This window comes from Stegastes partitus, unplaced genomic scaffold, assembly GCF_000690725.1.
Source record: "Stegastes partitus isolate 25-593 unplaced genomic scaffold, Stegastes_partitus-1.0.2 Scaffold720, whole genome shotgun sequence".
In the NCBI taxonomy this organism is placed as follows: domain Eukaryota; kingdom Metazoa; phylum Chordata; class Actinopteri; family Pomacentridae; genus Stegastes; species Stegastes partitus.
Window position 1 is genome coordinate 88,860 of NW_007578451.1, and position 26,431 is coordinate 115,290.

The window sequence follows — 26,431 nt, forward strand, 5'->3', positions numbered from 1 at the left end:
ACAGACTAAACAAACATAATATTTAATGCACAGAAAACTGTAGCTGACATGCTAACCGCTAACGTCATAGCCAGCTGGGAAAATGCTAATGTGAGAGCTGATAAGTTTGGCTTAACAACTTCTTGAGCTTCTGTCTGTTTTGTCTGTACTGTGACGTTTGATCCCAGTGTGTTCTCAGGACTGTTCATCATTTTTATTCAGTAAGGAGTTACAAAAGATGGGAAAACCAGATATTAAAATATATCCTCTGTATGCTGAACTTGCTTACATTACAAGCCATAGATAATGTGTCAGCGCTTGACTGTCTATAAACCACTCCCTTCTTTCTTCATTGATGTGTCAACCACTCCTTCTAATCAGTTAAGAGTTGAAGTCAACATTCCAGCTTGTCACTTTAAACCTGTTGGATTTTGTACTGTTGTTCAAACACAACAGGCAAACCAATAGTCACTAGATAATGATTTTTAGTTGCAATCCTAAACAAGTTATGCATTTCCTCTAGTTTTCTGTTCCTACAAGCTGATTTTTTTTGGGTAATATTTCATCAAAACTAAACTTGATGAAACAGATTTGCTTTGACTATACCAGCAAATCCACGGATTGCAGCAAAATATCCCACATTTATAACGTTCACACACCCGACAAAGACAAAGACACACATGCACTCAAGAGAGCAGCAGAAGCAGCGCAGAGACTGAAGTGGAAGATGTCTGTGTGGTTTCTGTAATCAGCTTCAGCACTGGTTGGAGCAGCTAAAAGTTTGTGTGTCTTGCTCAAGGACACTTTAACAGGCTTTTGTTGGACACACCGGCTGTGTGAGTTCAAAGCTCTGACCTCAGGGTGACAAGACTTGTTTCTGTAACCACTGGATACTTTGCCACCTTGACTGTGTGAATCTGTGTGCAGGAAATGTGTGTGGACAGCACTTTGCGTGAGTATATTGTGTGTTTGTGAGACCCACCTTGCTCTTGCTGTCAGGGCTCGGCAGGGTCTTGCTGCCGTTGCCTGTTGGAGACTTTGCAGTGCTTTTCCCTCCTTTATCATCCTTCTTCTCAGCCGGTTTCTTCTCCTCTTCTTTCTTCTCGTCTTTGTTGGTCTTCTCCGGCTTGTCCACCTTCTCCGCCTTCTCGGTGGTCTTGTTGTTTTTCTCCGCGTTCATTTTCTCCATCTTTTCCTCATTTTTGATGATCTTCTCCGACTTCTGGTTCTTGTCTGGGCCGTTGTCCTTCTTCTGCTGCTCTTCTTTCTTGTCAAAAGTGTCGATCTTGTCCGTCTTGCCGGACATGATGTCTGTCTTCTCTTGCTTGTCTTTGTTGTCAGATTTCACTGTAAGAAAAAGATTGTCGTTGTCAGCATCAGCATATTTTAAGAAAACCATGTTGAGTATACAAGTATATACAAAAGACCAGTAATCAAAACATGTAACTAAAATATAATAAATGCAATGAAAGCTATCACCATCCTTTAAAATACTGGCCTGTATAAAATGAACACAGTGTTTCACTGGGCACATGTAAAACTCCAGCATTTTTAGACGTCAGGATTTCATTGTGGCACATTTAAAGAATAGTGTAGAGCATATGTTTGCAATTTTGTTCATAAAGCATATCTTTTATTGTTTTCATATTTTATTAGTGCCAAATAATTTCTTTAAAGCAATAAGATGAAAACTGTTTGAACAAGTCCACAGATGTCTAAATAACAAACAGGAATTTCACTAATACTTGTTTCACGTTTCAAACAAACAAAAAGCTTTGTTGACCCATCCATCCACCCCGTCATGCCAGTTGAAACAATGGAGAAGTCCTGTCCATTTAAAAAGCTAAAGGTTCATATGTAATCTATGTAATGTGTCGTGTTTATGTAATATAACCACCAACAGAAAGCACCACATTAAACAATTTGCTATTCGTAACTCCACTTTTGTTATTTATAGATTTGAACGTCATGTGGAAGACTTAATTTAGGTCATGGTAGCAGATGATTCTGGGTCTGGTTAGTAAACAGGCCAACCCCATTTATTTTATTGCACTGCCTTATGTAAGCCCACATAATGGCAATGCTGTACACTTAAAATCCATGTCAGTGGGGTCATATCAAATAGAGTGGGCAAACAGACTGTTTTATAAGCGCTGAAATGCCAGCTTTTTTTTTCAAACTTGATGATTCTTCTCTTTCCGGTTCCTTTCATAGACTGTCTTTAAATTAAGACTTTGATCATAAATTGATGTACTTTAAAGCTGTGTTGTCTCCATGCTATTGTTGTTAAAAGGTGCAAGACAAATTCACTTTTACAACCAGTGCAAACACCTCCTACTCTTGATAAGTACATCTCAGTATGCTATATAAGTGCATAGTACACAAATTAGCAGACAGGAAACAAAAAAAAAAAACTCCCTTAAAGAAAGCAGCACTTAGGAAGAAACAGGTTTTATAGTCACAGTAAACAGGTGAAAATAAATAGGGTGTCGGTCTGGATTTAAAGGTCTCGATGGTGTTTGCCTCTCAGATTGAGCATTATAAATTATTCCACAGTAGTGGAGCTCAGAATGAAAGGGCTCTGCCACCAGCGGAGAACCTATTAATCCTGGGAATGGTTAATAGCCGACATCCTGTGATCTGGGAGTACACGGTGGGATGTAGAGACTGAGAAGATGCTAATGTATGAAACCATATGATACAAAGTGTTCAAATTTGTGGTTTCTGTAAGAATTCTGGCAACAGTTTTTAGATTTGTTTTGTACTGCAGTAAGGTAGAACCTGACCAAGTTAGCCTGGCTAAATCTTCAGGAAATGAACGCATGAGTGAGAATTTCTGAACCTCACAGTTAAAAATGAGAAACTTAGGGAGTCTGGTGATATTGGGAAGAAAGGCCTTATTGTGATGGCATCAGTGATTTCAGTGTTATCTTTGTTTAGATGTAGAGTTCTCAGGTTGCTAAGATTTACAGTGTTATTTATATATATACAATGTTCAGGCCTGGGGCCATTAGGGTCTTCTGTTTTAACAGGATGTTATATAATACATATAACAGTAATATAAATCGTAGTGTCATCAGCATACAAGCATATATAGTCGAAAGAGCTGTGGTTCTAATACAGAGCCTTGGGGAACCCCACAAGGAACGTTTCCATAGTAAAAGAATTTTAGAAAAGTGGACTAAAATGGTTAATGCAGCAGAGGCTCAGATACCCTTTTAGCATTTTCCCTTTGAATCCTCTGCCTAGTCTTTCAAATGCCACATCTCCAGTTTGTAAAACATGCTTTTTGTTACAAAATTTGCACACTCCAGGGAATCCTAATTGCTTCAGTAGAAGGTTTTAATCTTTTTTTATGGTTCTTGAAGATGTTTCCCATCACATCCAAAACGTTTCCTCAGTTACAACTGTGCAAATGATTGGTTTGGAGTGCCAGATATCAATTTTCACAACCAAATCCCATGGCTTAAAGCCCATTAACAATGCAAGACTCACATGATTTAAGGTGTGAATGATTGTGAAACTGCATGGGGAGGGATCTCAGGACTGTGTTATATCCCCTTACCATGACCTGAAAACTGAACATCTATACACACATAGTCCAGGTTCTCCTCTATTAGGCTTGGGATGGGAACCACATGCAAAACTAGAATGTAATACACGGGCGGACGTGGGAATATGGTTACGAAATCACAGTTTCTTAGAATAACATTTAGCATCATTGGATTTCAGTGTTCTTAACACTTGATTATGAAAACACAGGAAACTCCATCCTCCTCAGAGGAAACGTTAGGTCAAACTGGGTAGCAGCATCAATGTTGCTAATAACTGACTCATGGGATGAGCAGAGAAAAAAAAAAGAATAAAGTTAAAGTAAGAAGAAACAGGGATAGATGAGCAGACCAAAGGGAGATGGTGACCAGATTTATTAATTTGATGGGGTTGAGGACAGACAGCAGGCAGGGCTGAGGGGTGGAGGGGACTGAAAAAGACAGAGGCCCTTTGTTGCCGCCGAGACATATCTTACATAACCCTGATACTGGATAGACGTGCCTATACTGTGCCCTGCTGTCCGCTCATTTCCCTCTGCGCTGAGGTTTGCTGTGTGATAGCTGCTCTATCTTCTCTGAAACAATGCCAATTTGCGGCTGTTGTCTTTTCTCCGGCAATCAAGCAGGCAAAAGAGCTGCCAGAGATGCCATTATATATGACACATGTTCACTTTAAAGTGTAGCTGCAAACTAACTCAGTCTGGAGTACAAATCACACGCACAAGATTACATGCATGGAAAATTGGGACAATTGATTTGGAACAATTTGGACAAAATCAACAAAAATGCCACAGTATGGTCAGCATTCATTGTTGCTCTTATTTTCAGTTTGTTTATCCTCCGGCATCTTTGTTCTTACTATCGACCACTGCGGTTTTGTCATCCTTTATCAAGCTGTAATGAAGTCAGATCCTGCCCTGCAATGCTAAGCTAATGTTAATGCAAGCAAAAAAACCTACTGCAGATGCTTCTCAAAGCCTCTCAGTGGCACCTACTTGTTTCATGAATTTTAATGCCCTTAATTCCGAGATGCCTCGCAGTGTTTTGGTCCTGTCTGAATTTGGTGTCTGACAGAGAAAATAAGCATCAATATTATCCATCCCATTTATGCAGCAGCAGCAGAGGAACTGAAAAAGAGGTTTTGACAACAAAATGGATTTGGGCCTCTGACCTCTGCAGCTGCAGGGAGTGCTGAGCATAAACTGTCACTTTGTAATATGCATTGTAATATTACTCTACCCTGTTTTTTTTTTTTTTTTTCCAGAGAAACTGAATAGCCACATTCCACAGACCAAAACACATACACGTCACAGTCGTTATAATCTGATTCAACACCTTCTATCAAAATGTGTAAATGCAGAAATCAGCTCCTGGTGTTTAGCTTTGTTCATCCCGACCAACACAAACAATGACAATTTACACAAAAAACAGAACTCTACCAAGTAGTCGGATCAAAATCAATGGAGTACAACCACAGATATTGTGTCTTCAATTAAAAAAATTCTTCCTCCTGGCAGCTCCATTAATTATTAATGCAACTCAGCCACTGATAGTTCAACTGGTGATTCAGGTGTATTGTGCTGGTTGGGAGCCTCTCGACTGACATGAGATTAGAAGAAGGCTGCAGGGGTTTGGTCTGGTCACTTCTTCTTATCGCAGCACCTCCAGATTTTTTTAAACTTTCAAAATGTTAGTCTTTGGGCCCTGCCAAAGTTGATACAAGGGATGGGCAATTTAGAAAGATTTTATGCAGGTTTCTCTGAAGCCACAAACAACTTTATGGAACTTTTCACAGGTAAAATCAGGTGCAGCTTCACTGTAAAGTCATTTCTGGTGGTCATCCAGAGTCCATACAACTGTAGTAACATACTAAACATAACTGTCTGTGTTTATTCTAGGTGTTATGTTTTTATGTGAAGCTAGTTATTTTTATCTTGCAACATGTCCATATGACCTTTTTTTTTATATGCTGGAAGACATATAATGAGCAAAATAGGAAGTAAACGCAGCGGTTGAGCATATCCGCCTTAAGACAGTACTGTACCGACCACAATGTCAAAAACACAGATTCAGTTTTCCATGGTTTCAACTGATCCTGTCAACTTGCAGCGTGGGTCTTTTTGTATCATTATTCTTCATAAATCAATCTTCAGTTTCAACACGTATGGATGAATTACTCGAGTATTCCAATTTGCCATTGTGCAGTATAAAGCAGTTAACTTACTCCAACTTATTTTGGAGTGGCTAACTTATTTTCGTAGCGTCGTCCATTATTACTGTCAGTAATAACATCGTAAAGTGTCGATGATGAGGCAAAACAATCTTAAGTCAAGGTCTTATATAAGTTTTCTTGCAGAACTACGTGACTCTGCTGAAAAGAAGTCAGCTGCATCCATTAACACAAGCGTTCAGGCAGGCAGGCTGTAAACCCTGAGTTTAGACAGATTTATTTGAAAGAGGAGATGAACATTAAAATTATGACCCTTCTGACCTTGTAAGCATACATCATAGTTCACAGGCTGGTTTCAACTTCCTCCTCAATGAAGGATTATATGCGATATTTCATGTTCACATTTGTTTTATCCTCAAATAAAGTGGTTTGGATAATCTGAGTAAACTTTTTTTTTTGTCCGACAGTCAGATTGCGCATTTGACTTTGGTGTGGTGAGGCTGCCATGTTCCTAGATCTCAGCAAATCATTTGGTGAGCACAGTGGTATGACAACCAACAGAAACAATGGCCAATGTTTGACATAGCAGGTATCATACTTGTAATAGGAGAGATGACATAAATGTAAATCTCTTATTAAATGAAACTCAGTGAACTAATAAACAACAACAATAACACAAATGTGGTCCGATGCAACACACACACAAAATCTACACACACATGAGGGACTTGAACATCATATATTAACCAATTAGTGGCCTTCCCGCTCATCCTATGGCAGTTTTCGTCGTTGCATCGCTGCATCCTGCAACGCCAGCAACATGACTCATCCAACATGAAACTGGCTGGCTGCGAACACAGACGATCCATCTAATACCACGCTACGCCACACAGCTGCCGGCAACCAGCTGCATGCGCCGGTTTGTGTGTCTGTTTGTGTGTCTGTTTGTGACGGAGACAGAAATGGATAGAGAGAGTCGACTGCCACGTAAATCAGAGCATGACTAACAAACATAGACGTGGAGCTGGTGCAAGGACATTTTCCTGCAGGCGGCGTCCTCGACACGCACACATACACACACACACACACACGTGCACAAACACACACTTTCCTCCATCCTGTCTCACACACACACACACACAGGACAAACCTAGTTTTGGATTATTGACTGTTATTGGTCCTGCTAGCTAGCATGATAGCTATCAAGCTGCCACACTGTCAGACAGGACGGTCAATAGACAGACTGACGGGTGCAGTAATCATCCACATGTCTCTGTACACACATACAGTACACACACACACATACAGTACACACACACACACACACATACAGTACACACACACACACACACAGACACTGATTTTATGCTTAGTGACATTGCAACTTTTACTCATTCTTCTTCTTTTTTTCCAACTGTGGAAAACTATTGTCATCATAATATTAAGCTTCAATAAAAAGCTTTGTGATCCCATTTTTGATACAATAACAGACATTGTGTGTATTGACATTCAGTAATCACATCTCTGAATAGCAGTTTTTATCGTTGGTGGAGGAGTGATGCCATTTCTGTGCTCAGGGGCAAAGCCAAGAGGTGGCCACGGCTGCCACTGACCGAAGTCTGGCCACCCGACACAATCGATAGTAAAGCACATTTAGAGTGCTACACACATACTCATAGAACTGGAGTTGCATCCAGTAACTGCTATTGTTCTGGTAGAACTTGTGTACCAAATAATTTAACGTTGCTCGTTACAGATGCATTTCAACAGCCCGTTTGCATTGATTTTATAGCAATTCAAAGATTTTGTGTTATTGTGCTTGAAATGTGTGTAGATGGTATAAAATGCACTTTTTTTTCCAGTGGAAATGTTTTTTATTGGTTTAAGTGTGTATAACTTAGCTGGGGAGTTAGCAGAAGCAATTGTACAGACTCCTAAAGACAGTTGGGGAAGAAACCTGCTTTAAAGATTTATGGAAGTAAATGGTACAAAGTGTTAAAATAGAAAACTAAAGGCTTGATGGACACAATCTGATGTCTCAACTAAGAGGAGGTCCTAAAAACATTGAAACAGTCATATGTGAACTTATCACATGTACTTAAATTGTAATTATCCTATGAGCTTTATTAACAATGAAACAAGCAGAGCTTTAGTAGTCGTTACATATTGTTATTCATTTGAGGGTTTCATAAAAAAACAAATGTATTATTCATTGTATGAACATGTCACTCTTGCTTGCATAAGCAAATGATGAGTGAGTGACCAAAAAATGGACTGTTTGGCCTACAGCTAAATAGGTTGAAAAAAAAAAAGTTAATGACACATTGTGCCACATCAATGTGAGTCATGATCTCATCCTGGCCACTGTCTGAACTGGATTGTTATCACATGCATGAGGGATTCACAGGAAACAATACATGGAAGTAATCCAATGTAATCTACCCCTTTAGTTTCAAAAATCGGCATCTCCAGTTGCTGCTACTTCACATTACCAGTGTTGTTGTTGTTTTTATTGTGAAGAAAAACAGAAAATGCAGTGTATTTTTCACTGCGATTAGCGCTTTTTGTAACTGTTTATGAAAGACTGTGTGCAAAATAAAACACGGCAAGGTTATTCACAGCATTTTTTGACAGCAGATCAGCTCTGAAATATGCCAGGGAGCAATGGAACACTTCCAACTTGCAATCAAGCAACAAGCTAACCAGCTCCTGTCATGACGCCCTGCTGTTCTGTGGAACTCGCATCATGCAGCGTGAAATCAGATCACACATTTTCTTTGGACTCAATAAATGTTAAAACATTTGCAAACTGATACACCGGTTGCTCTTTCTGCTGTATTTGTGACAAAGTAGCTGCTTAAGAAGTGTTTACCTCACCTACTGTTAACCACTGGTGCTGCCAAATCAACCAGGACGAAATTTTCTGTTTTTAATCTAAAATGTCAGGATTAAAACTCTGAAATATATGTAAATGTGCATACTGCATCTTTAGGCCACATAATTCAGAGTGAAGTGAGTTGCGGCTGCTCAGAAAAGCAGACGAAATCATTTAAGTTAAAAGACGACTAGACAACAAACTAAAGCTCTGCATCACAAATTGCGTCAAGATTCCGTCGATTAGCTTGATATTTTTTGAGTGATTTGTGTTCTGATTTCTTGAAAAAATGGCTGTAGAAAGTGTTGTTGCTGGTGTGAAACGGTGACGCTGCGAGTCCCTCATACACCTGTTTGGACCTTCTTCCTACCCGCAGGCGCCTGGTTCACCTGTTTACCTTGTCTTTCCTGCAAACACACATTCACAGCAGCCTACAAGCTAAAGCCTAATGCAATCAGCTCAGTGTTTGTCTGCGTTTCGTAATTTTGCCCTCTGGAGCTTCCATCGTCTCAGCGTCTACAAGCAGTACAGGCCCGGAACACTGATTCCAGCTAACAGAAGTGCATTAAGTAAGAACTGCAGGTAGCTGAGCCCACCTGTTTGATAAACTGGTGGTGCATCATCACTGTTTGAGTATCCTGTTAGCTCAAGATTTGTTCGCACTTGTCTGCCCCTCCCCTCACAGCTGTGCACTTATTTGTGCATGTGTGTGTGTGTGTGTGTGTGTAGCTGTGATCTCTTTCTGTGCTGAATGAAAGAACACCTTAAGTCGCAGACATGCTGCCTACTGCGAGTGTGTCTGCGGAGGCGTTTAGATTCTGTAAGATTCACGTCAGTGGAAGTGCTTCACCTACACACACATCACCATCTGCACGCACACACTCATACAATGCTAGAAATAGCTGCTCTATATTTGAATGAGTACAGTCAGAGTCAATGTCTAATCAATGCCCCAGCTCTTCTGACGACTGCACACTGAAAAACAGAACACATCGCTGGATGGATGGACCACACAGGCGCAAACATTCGGCTTAGACTGAATAAAAATGGACAGACGGCAACACAATGAGGGGAAAAGAGAATGAATACATTTATGGAAGGCACCGCTTTTGTTAACTTTGTTATATAAAAAGTAAATATTCCAGATGAGAACTCTTTTTTTTAGATCCTCCCAGAATCCTCAGCCTGCTCCCTTCACACATTAGCCTCTGTTACATCAACATCACTCCCAGCTTGTGAAACAGTCTTTTGAATTTGTCCTAGCAGTCATCAAAGAATGCAATTGAAATTCTGTGATGATGTTAACCCAGGCAAAACTCATTTCCCATACTGATTTACATTATTTAAACTCCTAATAGAGGAGGCGATGACAATTGGAAGAAGATTTAACCTTTGGGATACTGGAGATAAAGACATGTTTACCTAAACACATTCAGTATAAATGTTGAGGACAGATTAACCAGATCCAAACTAAGCGGAGACATTTCTATCCCAAGGACAGACCAGTCTTCACAAGAGGAGCTTCCCAGTTTTTGGACACACTTCCATCACAAATATGACACAGTGATTCTTATCATCCCTTAAAACTTGGTGATAAATCAAGCTGTCTGCTCTCACTTTCTTGCCCTCGTCTTTTTGTTGTTTACTATTTTGGCCGCATGACAACAGATGAAAATGAGCCTTTCGGCAGCTTAATGTGCATTTTCCTGAAAGAAAACAACTAACAAAGACAACAAATACTTTGGAAGAATCGACCACGATCACAGAACTCATGTTATCCCATTATCCTACACTGAAATCTGTATTTTACCATCTAAAACTCACTCACGCCATTGTTTAAAAGCCCAGCGATCAGCAGAAGCTATTGATGTTGTTGACACAGCAGCAGGTCATAAATGACCTTCATCAGAGGACAGAAACGCAGCCATATTTACTCACGGTGAGAGTCAATGCTTGATGAGATTTTTGTTTTTTAACTTACACTTGCTTTCTCAACAACAACAAAACTGACAATAAATGAATACCATTTATAAAATATTTTGCACATTCGGCATGTATACTATCTGTGCTACAAAACTGTAATTTTTTTTCCAAACTCAAGCCAACAACTCAAACACGAAAGCCTGCATTCAGCTGGAAGCACGCAGTTCTCTTATGCAGATTGTGCAACAGTGCAAGAATGTTTCTCAGCAGCTTAGATGAGTTTTATTCCTTGGAGCATGATGAGAGTAAAATGCATACACAGAAATTATGACAAAAAAGCCCATTTACAACCAGGATTGTCTTCTATCATCTGCAGCCAGAACTTTATTTAGATTTACAGAGCTACAGATGGTGGCGGTGACTTTAAGGTAAGATGCACCTCATATACCTTCATCACTCTGACCACACATTGTCCCGTCCAACATCCCTTTGAACGCAGCTCATTAGCTCGATTGACCACTGTCTTCAATTAGAATAACACCAGTTGCTACAACATGTACATTGTGGATAGAAAGTGTCCGATTTCACCTGATACATTCTAAAATACGCCTCTTTTCAGTCATTGTTAATGTTGCAGAGCAAGACCCAGCTAACAGCCTATATTTAGCCGAACGCAACTGAGCTGTAATGACATGTGCTCAGGTGAAGTGCAGGACGGACAAAGAAAGAACTGCAGGCACTCACAAGCTCAGCTGTATAATCATGACATTCACATGGCACACAAGCCCCGAGGAAGACCAAGGCAGAGCAGCACGAACAGTCCTCATGTTACTGGAGGGGCTCTAAAGTCTTTGGTTCAATCAGTTTGCTGGCACGTGACTGGAATTTAAGGCTTGATTTACTTTGAGATGATAATTAGTTATGACAAGGCAAAAGAGCCTTAGGTAGCTACACTTTAGCGAGAGTGATGTACCCCCTCCTCAAAAATACCCATCAGGACTTATTAGATACTAGCAGAGCCCACAAAATGGGTGACTGGCTATCTTAGGTGGCTTCTTTCATTTTCAACGTCCGTCTCATTGCTGCGTTTCAGTTACCACAAAACCAGTGGAAGTAGCACAAAATGTTTTGTTTTTTTGGAATGATAAATAAAGTTAACATACAACATGTGCATCTACATTGATCTTGTCGCAGTTTTTCATTATTGCAGTTGGGCAGCTTTGCAGACAGCTGACATATTTTTTTAACGTACTCCAACTATTGCTGCATGTCCAGCCAGCTGTTTATTATGCACCTTTTGAATTAAAGAAGTCTTTCTGCTTGAGAGAGACAAAACTTGCTGCAATAAAAACAGGTTGAGCAAGTTATTGATGAAGTAAAGAACTTGCATGACTAACATGTAACTCAAGCTTCCACAACTGTGAAAAGAGCACATAACTGCAATATCAGTTGTACAAAGCCTTCCATTTCCATTGTCCAGTGGGTCTCCATCACCAAGCTTTCCAATATGGTAACAGATTCAAAGTTTAAGTTTTGTTTGAAGTTTGACCATTGACTGTATATAAAAGATGAACATAATGACTGTAACGTTTGACATTAGTTTTTGAACTACCAATTTTAAAGCCTTCAGTCTGTCATTTTACCATCTTGGTCTTCACAAACGAGATTACAAGTGACAGTGGATCTGAATGGAGAATCTGAGAACACACTGTGTTACCAAAGACCACCTGTCAATCACAAGGTAGCCCCACCTTACGTACACTGACTTCTCATCTATATGACTCAAAATAGCACCTTTATTTACAAAATTAACATCATACTGTGTATAGAAAGTCTTGATATTGGCAATGGAGCCAGTAAACTCATAAGGAAAATATTTACTGAGGTAAGAAATCAATTGAGAAGTAGGGTCATTTTCTCATAGACTTCTATACAATCAAACTTCTTTTTGCAGCCAGAAGAGTCGCCCCCTGCTGGCTGTTAGAAAGAATGCAGTTTTAAGTCACTTCCACATTAGATTCACTTCTGAGAGCCAGAAGCTATATCTATCTTTTATATACAGTATATGGGTTTGACTTATGCTCTTTTGATTATATTATCTCACTGCCCTCTTTTCTTCTATCTTGGTAACTAAAGAATTAGTGCCACCTTCTGCTTATCTTGATGAACCAACTCTTAATATCTGCATGACAGCAATGCCATTTTATTTAGCAGATTTTCAGAAAATTAAGATCATTTACGATACATTTGGCCAGAAACCCAGATTATGTCAGGACTGGTTGACAACTGGCATAAGCAGCCATCAGCAGCTACAACACATGATCTAAATGAATCACCGAACAAACCAGAGATCTGGCTGGTGACTCGGAGGTCTTCAACCAGGTGAGGAAACTTTATGGTACATAAGTGATCATCTCGTTCTCATATCATTCCCCACAGACACATGCACACAAAAAATGAAGTCTTACCCGTTGTGTTCAATTTACTGTCTTGGCTGCTGTAAACGAATATTCCGACAGGTGGTGGAACAGGAAGTAAAAAGTTGGTCTCGCAGCTCCCTTGATGCCTCTTCGGGGGTGGCGATGACGGCAACACAGGTGACGTCATTAACGGGGATGACATCATTGTCGCCATTGCCGCGGCAGCTTCTGTGCCGTCTGTGACGGTGAGTGAGCGTCGGACAGCCACATGTGGGTAGGGAGCCCTGACTGGGCCCGCTGTCCCCAACAGGGCGAAATTTGGCACATTGGGCGCCATCACTGGTGGGCTTCCCATACCGGTGGGGTACGTCCCAGCCATTACCATGGGAACAGACAGATGTGAACAGTCAGACATTGCACGTCTTACTGCAGTCCGCTGTGGCTGTTCACTATTGTGGGTTGTTTTTGTTTCTTTGTTCAGTGTAACACACAATCCCACACCTCCATCACGATTTAAATCCTGTGGCAGACTGGGACCTGTAACCCCGCTCTCTGTTGCGCCTCTGTTAGATGGAATACATAACCCAGCCTGTCCCTTTTCAGTATGGCTTAAGTTTTCTCTTTCCAAATCACTCTTCTGTGCGATCCCCACTCCAACCTTGTTGGCTGAGGCTGCAGGTGGGCCTGCTGTAGGCCCTTCAGTGCCACCAGTTTTAGTCCCCATTAGATCAGCAGCAGGAAGAGCAGTACCACAAGGGTGCGTTTCAACATTTTGCTTTCCCACATATGGCTTGAGTGTTTGATTTCCAGTCATACTTGCAATGGAATTTTCTTTCCGATTTCCGAACAGGCTTCCAGGTGTGGAGGAATTAACAGATTTCTTCTCATCCTCTGTATTTTCTGATGTGGTACATGGAGTGACCATAAGGTTCGGTTTGCTTGTCTCTACAGGCCCTGAGGCCAGTTTCTGAGGGGAAAGTAAGCCCAGGCTGTGGCCAGCCACTTGAGAAAATCCATCTTTGCCGCTTGTCTTTTTCTGTTGCACATTACTCTGTCCAAAGTTGGGACCAGATGCAGGTTTAGAGTCCAGCGCAGACGTCACAAATGATCTTCCAGGTGAGATTGAAGGTGAGGGTAAGGAAGACGAAGGAGAGGAGTGGGAAGACAAGGGGCTGCTGGGACTCTGTCCTGCACTCCCTAATGACCCCCCCACCTTATGTCCGTCCTCCCTTGGCCTCCACCCTCTGGACCCCTCGTCCTCTATCTTCAGCGCTGGCATATTGAAGCTCTGCATTCCTGGCGCATCAACCATCAGCCCAGATCCAGATGACGTCCCTTCGGTCCTGCTTTGCCCTAATTTCACCTCATCTTCCATCACATTTATTCTGGACCCTGCTTGGGCAGCAGTGGCACCCTGCCCCACCGGTGCCATCTGGCCTTGGCAGTGCCAGTCAGTGTGCCGGACAGAGCCTGGACTGGAGGGCGACAGCGAAGAAGAGGCCAGGACCACAGGGACGTTGGCACCAGAGAGAGCACTGGGAGGTTTGTGTTGCTGCTGCTGCTGCTGCTGCTGCTGCTGTTGTTGCTGCTGTTGATGCCCAGTGGAAGTCTGTCCATACCTACTGCTACCACTAATAATGCCAGGCTGCTGCCAGGGTGAGCCAGACAGGAAGGACATTCTCCCGCACTGTTGGCAATCCTCTTGTCTTTTTTTCTCTCAATTTCTTGTCAGCGTCTCTCTTATTTACTCTTTTTTTTGTTGTTGGAGTTGTTTCTTCTCTCTCAGTTTGTCCTCCTGTCTCCTGCTCTTTTCTGTCTCCAGTAAGTGTCGTATTACGCTTGTTGTCCAGGAGGCAGATTTGTCCTCAGTATCCAAAGTGTTATGAGCTCAGGAAGTAGAAGAAGCAATACATCCTTCTTTTCTTTTCTTTTTTTTCCTAAAGTGATGCCTTGCAGTTGTGTGTAACTGCGTTGATGTGTGCAAAGTGCATGTATGTGTGTGCAAAGTGCATGTGTGTGTGTGTGTGTTTACAGGCGAATGCAAAAGAAGTGCATGTGAGTGAGAGTGAGTGTGTGCGTGTCTGGTCGTCTCGGCTTCTCTCTGAACACTGCACGGATCAGCTGTGGGGCTAAATTGCACCTTGCTCTCTCTCTCTCTCGCTCTCTCTCTGTCTCTTTATCTCTCTCTCTCTCTGACATCACACAGTCACATGACAGCCCGGAATATTCCCTCATTCGCTGGAGCAAAATTTCAGCATCTTGCCCCTAGCGACAAATGCGCGCAAGCATACACACTTGTAGGCACAAGATCGCACATGTACAGTGGCAAACAGACATGCACGCACGCGCGCACACAAACAGATCAATGACTGTCACAGTTGCTCAGCTGCCGTGTGACAGCCACCGTTCGCATGGTGCTACATAGTGAGAGACACAAGCAGAGACTAGTGAGCCATAGCTGAAGACTATAATCAACCTGATGAGACTTTGATTGGACTTCCTCAGCTCACAACTGGACACAAAAGTAAAAACAAAAAAAGAAAAGTAAAAAAACACCCCCCAACATCGTAGATATTTTAAAGCTACAATTTACCTCACTGACGTCAAAAAACCACTTTGTGTGCACATAAAAGAACTGGGTGTCCTGAACCTCGTGTCCTTACCTTGATTAATTCATTCCGTTACTGAAATTATTTTGTACGTCTCACATTTTTACTTTGACAATTTTTGCTTTCACCCACTTAACACAGTTTAATCAAATTAAGTTAATTAACTTCATTATGCAAAGCCTTGTTTTTAGAATGTACAAAGTCCAGGAAGGGAAAAATTTTTATGCATCAGTTAAATCTACAAAATGACAACGTGAAAACAATATTAAAGATGTCATAGTGATGCACTGCCAAAATGACCACTAAATGCAGTTTAGTGCCTTCACAAACCAGTCAAGATGTCCCTCTGGACTCATACAGTATAACATATGAAGTGAAGGCTTTGAAGGATTTCAGTGACAGCAGTTAAGTACATTTAATTGGCAACACAAAAAGCTTTCGGTTCTATATTCGCGTGTATGACTCCAGTTAATAACTGCAAGTGAGAAACATGCTGTCTTCACTTAGAGACTATTTTTACAGGAACACAGAGCTTCATCACAAGGTGCAACAACAAGCACCTGAAGCTCAGCATCAACAAAAACTTTTAAACTTGTAGTGGACAACCAGAGGAACAGGAGGTTATGGTGATTCTACAGGTCTTCTGTGCAATGCTGACTTTCTGTGTGACGTCAGTGCTTCTCGTTTACTCACAAATATTGTCTAGAGTGGTCGCAATAGGCTCCAGCTAGGTGTGCCTCAGTTATTAGATGTTCATGGTAAAGCATAGAACAGCTAATGAACCAAATGTCAAGTGTTGGTAGCGACAAAAACCAGAGTTACAAGAGAGTAAATATTCACAAAGTAATGTGATTCTAGCTCGGTACTACTGCTGTTCTCAGTGTGACGTCCGTATGTTCACACACACCTTATCTTTACTGCCCCAAACTGACAAAAAAAACCCCCCAAAAAATAACTATTGTTGCAGGTTTACATTCTGGCCTAATTGTGAACAAACGATTCAACTCTAATATTTTCAAAGTTTAACCCTTCATGGGGCAAGTGACCATATTTGGTAACTTCCTTGGGCGTTCCATATGTCCACCCTGTGCGTCTCCTTGAGGTTGAAGAACCATGTGCACTTTGATTTAGTCTTTATATTCGTGCCAATATCAGTACCTTATGAAAAATGTCACTTAACAAATGTTCCAGGTACTTTGTAAACGCTTTGTTACTGGTTTGCATTGAACTCCACAGATTAGTGCCAAAACCACTAACCCAAGAAAAATGTTACTAAATGAACCTGCCAAGCACTTTATAAATACTTTGTCACTGGTTGTGTAGGTATCATTACCTCAAACTAAAATGTTTCTAAATAAATGCTTTTTGCAGTTTGTTACTTTTTCTTTTATTTATTCTAAATTCCATTTTTGTTTTTAACCGTAGACGGGCAAGTTGCCATATATGGTAACTTTATTAATCTTGCAACATTTTTTTTTTTTTTGCAAGTCACAAAAGTGGCATTTGATTTCATATAAAGGAATTACCGAAGTCTTGTCTCCATTCACACACTGGATAGTAAAGGATAATACAAAGTCATGAGTTCTATCCAATCTGAGTCATTTCATATTTTGTATCTGTCGACACTGAGTCCCAGTTGGATGCCATTTTACCAGATAGTACACACATGAATCTACAATGTATCAAGTAACGGTACATGTTTTACTGTGTATCAAGCCAAACCATGATGTGGCGCACCACACAGACAGGTGTTAAACTTTGCAGTAACAAAGTAAAACCAATAAAACACACAACTGTTATGACTCACAAAGGTGAAGGTAATTACCAGGTAGCAGTATGTGTCTGCTATAAAAGGAAGTCTTATAATTGCCAGTTTGATATGTGGCCTTTCAAAACAACACAAGGCTACAAACAGAGGGGCGCGTGCTGTTGGTGTTGCCTCTTTGAAAGCCGATCACAAAAACTACAAAATTATGACTCATGGAACACTTTTCTTTTTTTTTTGTCATCCACTTTGAAAAGCTTCACACTGGGGGTACTGATCACCACTTTCACCGTCTTTCAAACCTTTAATTCACACTATAGGGCCTGAATTAAAGGATAATTACTATTTTCAGATTTTTTCTCACTGTTCACGTATAAAAGGGGAGTGAGCAACTGCAGCCTGTGAAGAAATACGTGCACTTCCAGCACATGTGTATCTTATACAAGCCACATTACCTGAAAGAAACAGCAAGGATAAAACATGGATGCAGTGGTTCCATCAATAAACACTTTGGCTTGTTGACCATTATTTTTATTCAAAAAGCACAACAAGCAAAAATGAAACTAAAGCTAAATAAAAGGAACCATTTGAAAACAACAACTACAACCAAATGTATTCCATTTGTTGCCAGTAAAGACAAAATAATGACATTGTCCATGGATGAACGGACATCTCATTATGTAACAGCTACCATTTGTAAACCCTTTGTAGCCAAAGCTGAGACAGAGAAGTGTGCAGTATGGCATTAAATGGACCCTTTAAAGTAGCATGGTCTGAGTCCAGCCAACAGCAGTCATCTTTTATATGTCTTGCCAACTGTTACACTTGGTCTGCGATGGTATTAAGTGTCATCTGCAGCGAATCATTAGGTTTGATTGCTCTATATGGCTATATAATAGTCAAGCTATAATACCTCTCCTATGGTGACCCCATGACACACCACTAATTCAATCAAGGTGAAGTCCAATGCTTACCAAGGACACTTCACTTAGTATATGGAACATACATCACTATGGTACAGGCTGATATAGGTTTCCACCTTTTCCATTGCAAAAAAAAAAAAAAAGTGGCTCTTTTCCACTTTAAGAATGGTGCAATATCCCACCACACTCTGCTCTGGATTTATATTGCAGCTTTGCAAGGAGGATTAAAACTCTTGTGACAGTCTCATCCTCCACTCTGCCTCTACTATAGACCCACATTTTTGCCTAGTACTGACTTCCTGGACTTAACTCGTAATCTGTGCATATGTGTGTGAGTGTGTGTTCAGGCCATCTATCAGTATTACATCTACCAAAAATCATAAGCTCGAGCAATGCAAATTGAAACCTTCAGCTTCTTTCTACTGATGCTGCCTCCACAGCAACCCGGCATTCTGTGCAGCACTTGTATCATGAACACCATGTGCACTGCAGTGAGCATAAATTGACTTCAAGGAGTGCAACCATCTGGAATTCAGCATTCTCTCTTGACAGAAGCTACTAGAGATTCTTGTGTTCGCTTAAAGCCAGGAGCAACCTTTCCGAAGGACCAAGGTCATGTTCAAAAGGGAATGTTTGTCTCGCAATACGCACTACATGTATCATGAAGCTACACTGCAGAGTCAAAACATCACAACCACTAACATATGATGTAAATAACTCATAACTGTCTCATAACACAAGTGCCTGTCAAGGTCTGGGATATATTAGACAGTTGGTCAACATGTTGGATGCAAAGGAATGTGGACGTGTAAAGACCTGAACGCTTTGGAGAAGGGCCCAATCCACCTGATTTTGATTTTATCAATGCATATCATTGCCATACTTATGGTGCAGCAGGGACCTCCACCACCTTCTAGTAGACTTAGGAGGCGTGTTAGTGTCCCATTTAATGGCAATGCAGCCACACTCAGGTTGGATGGGTTAGAGGTTGAAGTTGGCAAACTTTTACAGTAGGAGGCAACAATTTGAGTCCCTTTTCTGACTGTTTGGTTGAGTTTTAGCAGCTACTTGGTTGCGTTTTAAGCACCAAGACTACTAAGATAAGTTCGGAAAATGTAAAGTTAGACAATGTGTAGGAGTTTGATTGAAACTTGATTAAAACTTTTCGATATGCTTGTACCTTGCCTACACACTGGCCTCATGAAGTAGATTTGCAAAAAGGTATTTTTTTTTCTAATCTGGGGAGGGTTAAACCAGTGCCAGAGTGTTGCCAGTTGTGCAGGTTTGCTCCACAGCAGCTGAAACTTGCAATTTACATGACTTAAAGTGGTGGTAGAAAGAAATGTGAAATCCAAACTTTTCCCCACAGCTTTTCCATCTCCCCTCTCTGCACCAATCCCCGTCCACCAGACATGTCAATGTGCAAAGGTAGACAAGCCAGGATTTAAATCCCACTCTCCTGATGGAAAGCCCTCTATCTAACCCAGTGTACCACCACATCCTGTTCTCACTGCTAACTTCCTTGGTCTTTATACAAGCTCCCCTTCTCTGGGTGAAAAGCCTTGTGATTGGATAAAATCTCCTGTCATTGCCTCCATTTTTTAAAAACTGAAAACAGATCCAAAAGAGGGTACAGAACTTTAGTTTACTTTTAGATGCTCTGAATTACAACATGCAGAAAGATTATCATGGATTCTTGCCCAGTGATGCCAGAGAAATACTACCTACTCTGGCTTTAAAGGGTCTGCTACTAACATCTTTGTGCCTGATACCACAAGACACCTTAAGAGACCTTGTAGACTCCAAGACTGCATGTCAGAGCTGTTTTGACAAATATCAGATCAGGTAGACTGGTCATAATGTGTAGGATCAACACTGTATGTTCAGTGTGGTTTCTTGCCAGCTACAGAGCTCCACTCTTGAACCACTGTTGGGATATTAGTGCCATAACAATGTGAAAGTGACAATACAACTAAAAGTGTTGAGCTCTCTCAGCGGACAGTCAGGGGTAGAAAGCACTGACAGCTGCTGAACATGTAGACGGTGGTTAATCTCTCTGGGGTAACTTAGGAACTGCTGGGAATCAGCTGTCAGAGAGCCTCCCTCTGAAACACCATTTTAAACAAACGCCTGGTAAAAAAATAAAAAATAAAAATACCGACATCTCTCTCAAGTTTTGCACTGCGCATGACAGCTGAGTGTCTCCCACCAAGCCCACTTCACCACCAACACACCCGAGGCCTGTGCTGAAATAACGAGAGCAGCTCGTCAAGCATGACTGAAAATGAATGAGTATTATTACATAATCCTCCATAAACAATTTGTCTACTGTAACCACAGAGGAACAGTGAGCCAAAGAGACAAAGAGAAAGACATTAGACTGTTGTTTAGCTTCAATAGACTTGGAAAGAGTGGGTATTATGCAAGAAATCAAGGCAATAGTTCTGTTAAAGTTTGAGACAGGTTTAGAGGTGGCTTGTGCTAGCATTCAAAGGGGTTGTCGGGTTGAAGTAGAGAAATTCCCAAGGTCTAAGTTCCTAATAGATCCAGACATTTCAGAGAATACGACAGCCAGAATAAAACTTGGAAGACATGAAGGACTGACCCTTGTATTCAGCCATGTCCTTCACATCACTTTCACATGATTGGAGATTAAATCAGATTGTCTCCTGTTGAAACTAAAAATATCCTGGTATGTTCATTAGGTCTTTGTTGAACTGTCATGTCTGAAAGCCTGTGGCAGTGACCTTTAGCTACCACTGATGTGTCAATGCTGTTGCACCGAGGGATGCCATTTGCTTCCCTATTCATACTACTGTGGAAACATTTGCCCAGCAAGCACAAGGTTACTGTCATTTTCTCGTGTACAACCAGTGATTTGTTGGATTTAAGTTTCCAATTTCAATCATTTTTTAAAAATCCTCTTGTGTATTCTCTATTACTGTGCAGGCTTTTTCTAAGTGACACCAGATGATTCTCCACAATTTCAGGAGTTATAAGGACCATCATTTTTGTCCTGATTTAATCATTTGATTTCTATGGCAAGTCATATAGACTGAACAAGAAAACCAATCCATTACAATTATTTGCATTTACATCTACATTTGTCTTAAAATATCTTAATCTAAGCCGCAATTATGAACAAACACAATCCATTTTAACAACACAAATCTTTGTATTGTTTTTCTCTATATTAAATACATCACTCACAGTGTAAGTTGGATAAAGTACGTAAACCCTTAAACTAATAACAAACAAAATTGGATGTGTATAAAATCACATCTAATAAAGTCTTGTAAAAAATACACTTTTTTGATTCTGCTGTTTACGCTAATATGATTAAGAATGGTTGAACTGCACACAGCTACCTTGCACTCCTGGAAGAATCCTTCCAGAAGTGCAAGGCGGCGTGGCAGAAAAGGCTGAGAAAGTGTGTTAGACTCCAGGGAGATTACTTGGAATGGGAAAACTTGCAGCTTGTAGTTTGGCTTTGAAATATATCTTTTGTGACACCAGTCCTGAAACTTTTCTGACACACCTGGTAAGGTTGGTGTTACGACCATTTCAAAGTTATGCAAAGATATGCACCACATCATTTGATCATTCACCGAAGTCCATGAAAGTGTGGATCGTCTGCAGTGCAAATGCACTGACTATGGATGTACCAAGAAAACAAATAGCACTTAAAACAAATGCTTATTTTGACAAAAAATTACAAGAAGAGACTTTTGGTCATCAACACATTTGAAATACATCCGTGAAACAGTTGTAACAGAAGTGGTTGACTGCTGGACTTTGGATATACTTTGATTTGTACAAGCTTTCTATCTATGGAACCCAAACACAGTTTTAAATTCTCCAGAAATCCTGTGCTATGTTCTCCCACTGTGCTCGGGACATCCCAGAAAGAGTCACACTGACACCACGCAACAGCAAAATCTGTAACTGGCTACTATATACTGTAAAACATACTAATTCAGAAGAAGCTCAGAAAGTGTTAGAGTTTTTTTCTGCCAAAGGAGTTCATACCAGTAAACCTACTGTTTTTTTCCCCCAGCAGCACTGCTAATCTGTGAAAAAGATGCAAAAGATTCAAACTGTTGTCGAGCTACTCTCTTAAACATGTGTTTGTCTGCATTTGACTCAGATGAACTCGGAACAAATTTCATGATTAATTAATACAGAAAACCACATCATTGCACTTTTTCTTGACAAGTCATACCGACTAAAAATATGTGTAATACGTCTGTGTGATTGACACAAATTGCGTTAATCAGGTGCTTAAGTCTGAAAAATGTATTCTACCTTAATTGCCTCCCTGAGCTGTGCATCAATGCCACTGCTGCAGCTGTTGATCGTTATGATTATCCTCGGAAAGTGCAAGTCACAGCGAATCTAAAAATATGTGTAGAATCTTTGAGTTATAGCTCAGAGAAACAGTACAACTTTTGATGAAGATTGGATTTTAACTGCCTCCGTGAATTGTGCGTCAGCGTCACTGCAGCTCCAGCTTCTGTCCATGTTAGTTAGAAGACAGACATAAGATTAAACTACAATAACCACCATGCTGGCAGTCGCCTGCCTCTTTTACTGCATACAGTATCTTACATCCACAGCAATACTTTCCATTTTGCATAACTTCTACTGTTAATGTCTGGTGTAAACACGACTTCTGAATTTTTGTACCTCTAAATTTGTTTGTATTTTGGTGTGGATGGGCAGAAATGGATACTTTTGGAAATGATGACAGAAACACTCATGTTCACTTTGTTATTGTTCCTTAACTGTCACTACTGTCACTGATTGTAATGCTTCTATCGCATCCAAAGAAAAACAAAGGGTGTGTCCGAAATCACCCACTACACCCTACATAGTGCACTATATAGGGTGTTCACCATTTTGTCGTGCTGTCCGAATGTTAGGCTACGAATGTTGCACCACATATAGTGCAATCAATCCCACAATACACCGTGAAAAGTGGTGTACAGCCGATGATCACTAACCAGCAATATGGACCATCATGCATTGCGCAAAAGGAAATGGGAACTAGACGAACAAGAGCGCGAAGACTTGTCATTAAAATGTAAGTAATTTCCCATTTATCCATCCATCCATTATCTATACACCGATTAATCCTCACGAGGGTCGCGGGGGGGCTGGAGCCTAAATTTCCCATTTATGTTTCGTTAAATTTTATTTCACCCATTTCCTAGCTATGCAATAAACTGTGATTTTGATGTGCTTGCACTACGCTGCTATGGCACAAATCACGGCTAGCGAGTGACATATTAATAGCTCGAGTTGTGAACAAAATTTTCCTTTGCCAAGGTGCTCCCTACAGAGTTCAGTGGATGATTTCGGACACAGCTAAAGACATCAGTGGCAATTCAACATGAATAATGAGGTACAGGTGTTGATGACATTGTTGTTTATGCAATCTACTATTGTGCATTTAAACTCTGTTTTTTATTGTGCCACTACTTCCTACATGTACCGGGGGCAAGCTTTTATTGGAGCTAAATCGAGCGCTAACTATCCTCAGAAACTGCTCAAACTGCTCCTGCTCCCTGGTCAACGTACACTAAATATTCATCATCCAAAAAATGTCTGGATAAAAGTGTTCAGTCAGTTTGAAATCTTGCTAAAACCTAAAATACATTCAAACAGATGCCATACAAGCTGTATAAATTAAAGACTAAGGCTGTCAATAGTTTTCCTGATGTCATCAAATCACACAAAAATCTCACAGAAAGACAAATTGTTCCTGTTACTAACTAATGTCTGTTGGAAGTCTGATCTTATTTCTGCGTGCCGTAGAACTCTATTATTATTAGATTATTGGGGATTTATTGTCCAAAAATATGTAACCACTGCAGTTTGCTTTGACTCACATACTGTACATAATCCTGTTGCTAAAAATACCCACGAGAGCAACAAATGTGTATTAATCCGTAGATGAAGATAGTCCCAAACAACTGCACCATTTCTTCCTGTTTGAGTAATATTTGCCTAAAACTACAATAAACAGTCAAAGCTGTTTGAAATAGCTCAACAACATTTGGATGAGTTTCACTTTTTTTCCGGAGGATGACGCCTGTCGGCTTCGGTGATCACATGACTTTTCTTTCAACAGCGTGACCAAGACTTTTAAAAAAAATAATGAAATATTAATGGTATATAAAGGATCAATCTCAATGCCATGGGTAATATTTTTTGTAGTATCCACTCATCCTCTGCGATGTGACTTAAGGCAAATGTGCACATCACAGTGTAGAAATGTGATATTGTTCCCAAGCTGATATCCTAAACTGCTTTGTAAATGGTCTGCACTCATATCACCGCAACTTCAGCTGCACTCAGATGCAAAGTGCTCACCTGTGATCAGCCATTATTATAATTAGCAGCTGATATTAGATTTAGCTCAGAGCAGCACTGTGTCTTTAGTCAGCAGAACATCACAGAGCTGTTTTACTGCTGACACACATGTGGCTTCTATGCAGCACTGTGTGTGTTTCTATGCTCTGACATGAGTCCTGCAGCTTGCTTGTGCATCATACAAATTGACTGTTATTACTTTGATCTCTCTATGTTCTTATACTACTGTTTATACTGGAACTTGTTGTATTCTGTACAGTATTTCTATGCAAAACGAGATTCCAGATAACAAAATCTTTCCAAGACTGGCTTTATACACACAAGTAGAAATTCTAGCTCATATATTTGAATCCTTTGTTCAGACTTTCTCCCAATCCCCTTCCAATCTTTCTTTTCATTAGTATGCTAATGGTGCACGGCTGTATTTTGCCTACAGTATGCAAAGACTGCTGTAACTTTAAATAGTCTGGAGCAAATCATGTCTGAGAAGTTTAATGATGAGAAATTTGAGATTGTTGAATATGAATCTTTAAAAATCTCTACTTAACTAAAACTTTGCCAACTAACAAGCTAGACCACAGAGACGCCGGGGATACGAATAAAAGAATACAAAATAACAAAGTCAGATATTTAGAAAATGTGGAAAATAAAATCTGACATTCCTGCGGTGCTGTTTACATGCAGGAAAAAACAACAGAGGTCACCGGAAGTCCTCCTTTTGAAGGTCATGGAATGTTGAACATCAGCTGTAGAAGGAGGAAACAGAGGGAGAAAACAGTGCAGCTGGTTGCCCATGGCGCTGGGCAGGGAGAGGGGAGGGAGGGAGGGAGGGGGAGAGCGAGAAGGGTGGGGGAGGTGGAGGAGACGGAGGGGGGAGGATCTTGTCAGAGATGTTTCTATTTTTACTCTCCGACCTCACTGACTGTCACACCCAGTCCACCCCTTCTCCATCCCCTTCGTACCTCGCTCGCAGAGTCTCTTTGTTGCCACGGCAACCGCCTCCTATGTCTCCCTGACAACGCCACCCTCCCCTCCTCCTATGTCTCCCTCCCTTACCACCGCGGGAGCCGACACCCCCACAGCCCACCCAATCCACACCCAAACCGCCGATGCAGTGATTATCACGGTGCCGCAGCCACACGGGGAGTCTGGGCAGGAGATGTGACGTGGACGGAGGAGACAGAAAGGGCAAAGAGACGGAGCGAGGGGAGAAACGAGGGGAGAGAGGGGTGAGGAAGGAAAGGACAAGGAGAGAGGGAGGGAAGACAGAGGAATGAATGAGGAGGAAGGAGGGAGACAGGAATCCGGAAATAGATAAAGATGAGGGATGGCGAAAGGCAACAGATGAAGGGATGGAGGGAGAGGTGAAAGTAGGAAGGAGGGATGAAATGAAGTAAATACAGATGAAAAACAAGCAGAGAGAGGAGTGGCGCTACAGATGAAGACAGAAATTAGGGTGAAAAGGAGGGAGATGATGAGAAAAGGAGGACAAGATGCAAAAATAATCTTTCTCCCAAAGTTTACTTCTTGCTCCGGTGATTTTAATCTAGTTTGTCTCTGTGGTCTGGAACTGATTTAAACGCCCTCCACGTTGTATTTAATTACAGAAATCAGAGCTGATAAGAGTTATGAGAAAATATATTTTGTCCTGCTCTTGGTAATATCAAGAAAACACCCATTTTAAAACCTGACATCTCCACTTCGTACTAAAAGAGAAGATTGGCAGCTAACTCCGGCCTCTACGTTGCAATTTATGCTACATGTCAATGAGTCAGATTTGGCAAGAACTCTGAGACGTTCTAGAAACAGCAGATGGGAAGGAGGGAAAGGCTAAAATAATC

The 26,431-nt window shown here is 40.9% G+C and overlaps 1 protein-coding gene across 1 annotated transcript in view; it reads right to left on the reverse strand.

Annotated features, from left to right (window-relative positions):
• Nucleotides 1-26,431, reverse strand: part of LOC103364124 (microtubule-associated protein 4-like) — a 123,149-nt gene that overhangs the window by 22,894 nt on the left and 73,824 nt on the right. Inside the window, exon 7 of the mRNA XM_008291145.1 lies at nucleotides 962-1,326. Within this exon, the coding sequence (XP_008289367.1) occupies nucleotides 962-1,326 (365 nt within the window). The remainder of the gene's footprint in view (nucleotides 1-961; nucleotides 1,327-26,431) is intronic.